The sequence below is a fragment of the Sarcophilus harrisii genome, chromosome 2 (assembly GCF_902635505.1).
Source record: "Sarcophilus harrisii chromosome 2, mSarHar1.11, whole genome shotgun sequence".
NCBI classification, from domain to species: domain Eukaryota; kingdom Metazoa; phylum Chordata; class Mammalia; order Dasyuromorphia; family Dasyuridae; genus Sarcophilus; species Sarcophilus harrisii.
In genome coordinates, this window is record NC_045427.1 from 453,272,909 (window position 1) to 453,280,150 (window position 7,242).

The following is a 7,242-nucleotide window of genomic DNA, read 5'->3' on the forward strand; positions in this document are numbered from 1 at the left end:
TTTCCCCTTCTGGTGTTCTTTACAAAACAAAATATTTCCATAGGTCCATGGACAGCTAGCAGTAATTATAGAATTTCCCCTGCATACTTAATGAGAGAATGTTTGGCTGTCAAAAATCTCCTTTCCATATAGACCCATGACCATGCAAGACATGAAAGGCATATTTGGAGTCAATATAGATGTTTACTTTCACTCTTTTACCCAATTTTAAAGCTCTGGTGTGCACAATGAGTTGGGTCCTCTGAGCAGAGGTTCCAAGGATAGTGACTTAGCCTCCAAGATGCTATTGAGGCTCACCATAGAGGAACCTTCTTTCCTTTCCCTATTTTCAAGAAAATTGGACTCATCAGTAAACCATTCACTGTCTGCCTTGTCAAGAGGAACATCAAGTCAGGTCAACTGGAAAAGATAGAATCTAATGTTTCCTTACAATTTTGAATAATGTCACTAGACTGAGTATTGTCAGGGATCAGGGTGGCAAGATTGAGAGTGTGGCTCACCCAGAGATTCATATCAGGGGTATCTTAACAGGAGAGCTTAATACCTGAAAAGCCTCCCACTAGTGAGCCACTGATAACTTTTGACTTCCAAAGTGCTCTGAACACAGTGGGGAGTTAGAATCTCCAAGAGTTGGCTCAGGGTGAGTTTGGAGGCTTCCTCAATTTAAAGGGTTATGGCAGTCATTGCTCTAAGCCACTGCTCTTTCAAACTAGAAAATCAAAACTATCATGAGGTTTTACCTAATATACTAGAGATTGGCAAATATAATAAAAAATAGGCAAAGTTATAGGAAATGTTTATAATTTTGATTTTTCTAATTATTAGTGGTTTGGAAATTTTTTTCTTATGATTGTTAGGAGATTTATTAAAGAAAGGTTTCTAGTTTTTTTGTCTGTCTGGCTACATATATACACATATATTAGTTATCCAAGGTTATGGATCTTGAATACAAAATTCTTTTTAGAGAAGCTGAATAATTTTTTTTCCATTTGGTTGCTTCATTTCTTATCCTAGATACATCAATTTAGCTTACATGTTTCATGTAATCTATATTATCTATTTTGTCTGTTGATTTGTTTTTATCAGTTCGTTAGTTAAGAATACATCTCTCACTCATGGCCATAAGAGTTATATCATCTACTTCTCTTTTAATTTTTTATAATCTGATCTTTAATATTAAAGTCATATATTCATTTTGAATGTATTATGGAATATGGAATAATATGTTAGTCTAAGCCTATTTTTTGACAGATTCCATTCAAATTTTTCCAGCAGTTTTAATGGAGTGTTTTCCTAACTTAGGTTTTCTAGTATGAAAGACTAGGTTATTGAGCTCCATTTGTTTCAAATTCCCTCCTCTTTTCTCTTGTCTAGTTTGTTCCATTGATTCATTTATACATGTATACATATGTTCACATAAGCATATGTATATTTACATACATATGTAACTATATTTGTATTTGTATGTTTCTATATATATGTTTATACACACACACATATACCAATACTAGATAGTTTTTTTTTTTTGACTGCTGCTTTATAATATAGTTTGAGTTCTTGGAAGTTATTCTTCCATTGTTCTTACTTTTTTTGTTGTTATTTTCCTTGATATTATAATTTTTTTAGTTTTTCCAAATGGATTTATTATTTTATTGAGTTTTATAAATTATCCCTTTGATAATTTTGTTTATTAGCATTAAAATTATAAAGTAACGTTGATAATATTTCCAATTTTATTATGCTAGCACAGACTACCTACAAATATAGAATAATTCTCCAGCTATTTGTACTTTGTAACTGAACCTATTTAAGTGCTTTGTGTGGTTTGGTAGTTTGATCCATAGATACTTCCTTTATTTTGGAGTTATTTGCAATGGAACTACCCTTTGAATTTTTGCCTCTTGAATTTTATTATCATAACATATTCTTTTGGGTTTTTTTAGATTTATTTTGTAGCTTATAACTTTGTTGAACCAATTGTATTAATTCCTAACTTTATTGATTACCTAACATTTTCTAAGTAAACCATCATATAATTAGCAAATGAAGATAGTTTTGTTTTTTACTTACTCTAATATATTTAATTTCTTTCTCTTGACTTATTGATATTGCTAATATTTCCAAAACTATGTCAAATAATAGTAGTAAGAGTGTGTATACTCTTGCTCTAAGGCCATATTTATTGGAGAAGTTCTAATGTATTGTGGTTGCTTATGACACTTGCTTTTATTTTAAAATAGGTACTTTTTATGATCATAAAAAATCCACTTCTACCCATACTTTGTAGTGATTGTGGGGCATAAATATTATATTTTATCAAAGAGGATCCAATATCCATTGAGATAATTATATACAGTTTTGAATGCTTTTGTTTTTAATACGATTAATCATGTTACTTATTTTCCTCATAGTGAATTATCTTTCCATCCTTGGTATAAACCAACTTGGCCATGAGGAATGGTTTCCTGGATATATCTTCCTAGTTTTTCCTAGGATTTTATTGTACATTTTAAAATAGTTATTCATTAATTATATTTGTGTATAATTTTCTTGTGTTTTATCCTTTTCTAGGTTAAGTATTTAGATTATATTTATCTCATAAAAGAGATTTAGTAGGATGCTTTCTTTACAAGTTTTTATAGGAAAAAATTCTGTAATATAGGTACAAATTATTCTTGAAAAGTTTGATAGAATTCTCCAGTGAATCCATCAGGATCAGTGCTCTGCCCGCACTGCCCCTCCCCCCATCTCCTCCTTAGGTAGTTCTTGTATAGCTAGCTCTGTTTTCTTTAAAATCTAAGTTTAGTTTTTTAATTTTTTTATTCAGTTTTTAAGTTCTATCCTACTGTGTGACTTTTGTTCAAGGAATTTTCTTGGCAAAGACAATGGTGTAATTTGACATTTCCTTCTCCAGTGGATGCCCTTTTTGGCAGTGATACTTTAAGCAAGTAAAGGTTAAATGACTCACTCAGAGTTACTGCTGGGACATACCTGAGTCTGAATTTGAACTAGAGTGTTCCTGGCTCCAAGCCCAGTTCTCTATGTACTATATCACGTAGCTATCCATTCTTTTGTTTGAATATTTGAATTTTACTCTGTTCTTAGTTTTGTTAGCATATAACTGACATGATAGTTTCTGGTTTCTTTTTAGATTTCTTTTGATTTTGTGATTTTACCTTGCTCATTTACTACTTTATTTATTTGATTTTCTGTCTTGTTTTTAATTATTTATCATTTCTATAAGATTTTTTGTTTTCTGTTTCCTTTGTCTACTTTTTAATATCTTTTTTGCTTTCTAATTAAAAAAAAATACACATTTAGTTTGTTAACTCCTTCCCCCTCCTATTTTGTTAAAGCAAGAGAGATGATCTACCTCCCCTCACCCTACAGGACTGCTTTAATTGTATCCTCGGAATTTTGATATTTTATCATTATTATTTTCTGTCACATTATTGTTATTCTAATATTTGTTCTTTGACCTACTCATTATTTAGGATTTCATTGGCAAGTCTCTACTTGGGTCTTTTGTTTGTGCTATAGTGTGATATATGATCTTTTAAAAATATATTTGTTATTTCTGCCTTTTTATATTTGTTTATAATATCCTTTTGCTCTAACACATGATTAATTATTGCAAAAGTTCCATATGGTGCTAATAAATAAATATATTCTTTAGCAATCTTATTTAGTAGATACTATAAATCTTTTAGCTCTACTTTTTCTAGTGATTTTCACAGTTATTTATTTTCTCTTTGGTTTATCTTTCTGTTTGACATATTCAAAACTGAGAGAGGATCATTGAAATTCCCTGTTACTATTGTGTTACTGTCTATAACTTTTTGTAATTTAAAGCCAAGGTATTGGGAGTATATAAGTTTAATGTTAAAGTTGATATGTTGTCTTTGGTTCTTTTCAGCATAATGGAATTTTCTTGATTATCCCTTTTTATATTTTGAGTGTTTGTTTTTGCTTTGTCTGATAGCAATTCTTACATTTAAAAATTAATTTGCAATATAATAAAACATTTTTCTGGACCCTTATTTTTATTCTTTCTATATTTTTCTTTTTAAAAATGTGTTTCCTATAACCAAGAGATTGTGGGTTTTTAAAAAAATCCAATCTGTCATTCTTTTTTATTTTAATTAGATTTTTAAATATTATTTACATTTAAAATTATGAGTTGAATTTATATTTTTCTCTCATACTGTTTTTTTTTCAGTTCAAGATGTTTTCTTATGATTAATAAGCATGGTATCAGATTTTTTTTAGTGTTTAATATGTCCCTTGCCCACTGATGTAGTTTTTCTTCTATTCATACCACCATAATGATTTGAAAGTCATTCTTACTTTGATGAATGGGATCTCTTTCTTTTTAGAGGACTAAATTTGGCTTTATACCTTTTTTGGTCAAGTGGAAGGGTAATTCTAAATGCTGTTCTCCTTTTACCCCCTCTATAGGTATACTTTTCCATTCCAAAGTTAAGTAAGGTCAGGGTACATAGAACAAAAATAGAAGCCATCATCTCCAAAGCTCAAAAGAGAGGACTATGGAGTTCCGTTGTTTGAATGTAATATACAAGCTTTATTACTTCTCATGTGTTTTATTTTATCTGGGACTTATGATAATAAAAAAAATTCATCTTATCTGATATATTTTATTTTTCTAATTGATAAATTTTTTAATATATTTTTACCTCTCCCCTATATAGCAAGTCATCCTTTGTAGCAAAGTTTATTAAAAAGGGAAAAAAGAGAAAAAGAAAAAAATGTTTAGAAAAACTGACAAACCTATCAATAATGTATCTGAAAGTATATTCTACATTTCATAGTTTCCCACTTATGCATTGAAGAAAGAGAGGTACCAATCTCCTGGGATAATTTTGATCATTATAATATTTCAGTGTTCAATTTTTGTTATTATTACTTTATTGTTGTCTGGTTCTCTTTGCTTTATTGTATATCAGTTCATTTAAATCTTCCCATGTTTATTTGAATTCTTCATATTCAGAGGTTATTACAAAGAATATGTAGTGTTGGGTTCTATTATATTTGTATAACATGTTTTGTTTAGCTGTCCCCAGATAAATAGAAGCTAACTTTGCACTACATCTTTATTGCCACATAAAAAGTGCTGCTAAGACTATTAAAGTCTGGATGGGACCATTCATTTTGTCTTTGCTTAGCAGTAGGATTTTTAGCTCAAAGGATGTGGATAATTTTGTCACCTTTTTAAAGTAAAATTCCAAATTGTTTTCTAGCATGTTTGGGCCAATTCAAAGACCTACTAAAAATGTAATTGTATTCCTATGATTCTTCTAACATTGTTTAACATTGAGCTTTTTTTTTTGTCATCTTTGCCACTTCAAAGTGAAATTTGAGTAAAATTTTAGAATTGTTTTAATTACAGTAACATTGCAAGTGTTTTATATGTATTATACCATTTGAACCTCACAACAACACTGAGTGTCATGTACTATAGGTATTAGTATCCCAATTGTAGAGATAAGGAAACTGAGGCACAAGGCGCTTAAATGATTGGCATATAGATAATAAGTATGAGAGATGGGATTTGAACCCAGGTCTTCTTGTCTCCAAGTTCAATTCTTTATCTCCTTTACCATGCTGCCTTTTTTCTTTGTCCTTTAATCCTATCCCTACTCAATTCAATTTTTAGCAGAATTAGTCATAATCTCTGGGAGATGATGGCCTTTCGGAGGGTTCGTTGGAGTGCAGCTTTCACTTCACTGTTCCTCAGGCTGTATATTATAGGATTTAACATGGGAGTCACTACTGTGTAGAATAGTGAGAGCAGCTTCTTATTCTCAGGTGAGGTGTTGGATCTGGGACGGAAGTAGGTAAGGATAGCGGTGCTATAAAAGAGGGAGACAACAACTAGATGGGAAGAGCAAGTAGAGAAAGCTTTATGTTTTCCCTCTGCTGAGGGCATCCTGAAGATAGTGGAGAGGATTCGAACGTAGGATCCCAAGATCAGGAGGAAGGGAAAGAGAATAAATAAAACTGTGGCTGTCAGTGCCTCTAGTTCAAATAGGGAGGTGTCAGCACAGACCAATGCAATTACAGGAGGGCTGTCACAGAAAAAGTGATTCACTCTGTTTGGACCGCAAAATGGGAAGCTGAAAATCCATGTTGTTTGTACTGTGGCTACAGGAAATCCAGAGAACCAAGAGGCAGCAGCCAGCTGAATACAAGCTTTTTGGTCCATGAGGACTGGGTAACGTAAAGGGTCACAAATAGCCACATAGCGGTCATAGGCCATGGTGGCAAGGAGACAGCACTCAGCAGCCCCAAAGAAGAAGAAAAAATACATTTGTGTTGCACAGCCAAGAAAAGAGATAGTTGTGTCTTTGGTCACCAAGGTACTTAGCATCTTGGGGACAATGACTATGTTGAAACTAATTTCTAAAAAGGACAGGTTCTTGAGGAAAAAGTACATGGGGCTATGTAGGGCAGAATCAGCTGTAGTGACCAGGATTATAAGGACATTGCCCATAAAAGTGACAAAATAAATGATCAGAAACAACAGGAACAGCAAAATCTTTAGCTCAGGGGGCAGGGCAGAGAAGCTCACAAGAACAAATTCATTGACTATTGTCCAATTCCCCCAAACCATTCTCTTGGCCAGAACTTGTAGAATGTTAGGGAGGTGAAAGGATTCCTTTCAGCTCCAAGGAGATGGAGAATTTATCATCCACTGTCTACATCTCCATTCTGCCCTACAGAAAAACCCCTTCATAGATCTATCTTTTCTACTTTTTTGCCCTCATTCTCTCCTCAAGTTTCTGAACATCTAAGCATCTGCATCTTCCAAAAGACAAACATTTGACACTGTTTCACATCCTGGAGGATAAATAAAAGCATCACACAGAACCTGCAAATAGTTGGTGATATGGCTTCTCTGTAGGGGTTTGTCACAAAAGATGTTTCACCATTGTATCTTTCTTTCCTCTCTCTTTGTCTGTTAGTTTTCTAAGAAATGACGTATCATCCAGCAAAGTTCTTGCAGCAACAGTGAAACCTCTTGAAGTCAGACAGGATTCTTATCTGCAAAAGGAAAGTTGGGACATATTATAATCAAAACAACACTTTGTCAACTACTGATTGACAATATGTACCAACCTGTCCCTGTGATCAGAGTCCTGGAGTAGATGCCATGGAGAATACAAAGAAAGAAGAAAGTACAATTCATCCTTCTAGAGAACTCTTTGGTGGAAAAAATAAAAG

The 7,242-nt window shown here is 32.5% G+C and overlaps 1 protein-coding gene across 1 annotated transcript; it reads right to left on the reverse strand.

The window, feature by feature from the left end:
- Positions 1-5,511: 5,511 nt before the first annotated feature.
- LOC100929960 (olfactory receptor 10A4) lies at positions 5,512-6,958 on the reverse strand. Its single transcript, XM_003757160.2, has one exon. The coding sequence runs from the start codon at positions 6,629-6,631 to the stop codon at positions 5,684-5,686; it is 948 nt and encodes a 315-aa protein (XP_003757208.1). The 5' UTR covers positions 6,632-6,958; the 3' UTR covers positions 5,512-5,683.
- Between the last annotated feature and the right edge of the window lie 284 nt (positions 6,959-7,242).

Excerpts from the sequence above, each read along its gene's own strand:
- LOC100929960 (XM_003757160.2), bottom strand. The coding sequence starts at position 6,631 with ATGGTTTGGGGGAATTGGACAATAGTCAATGAATTTGTTCTTGTGAGC.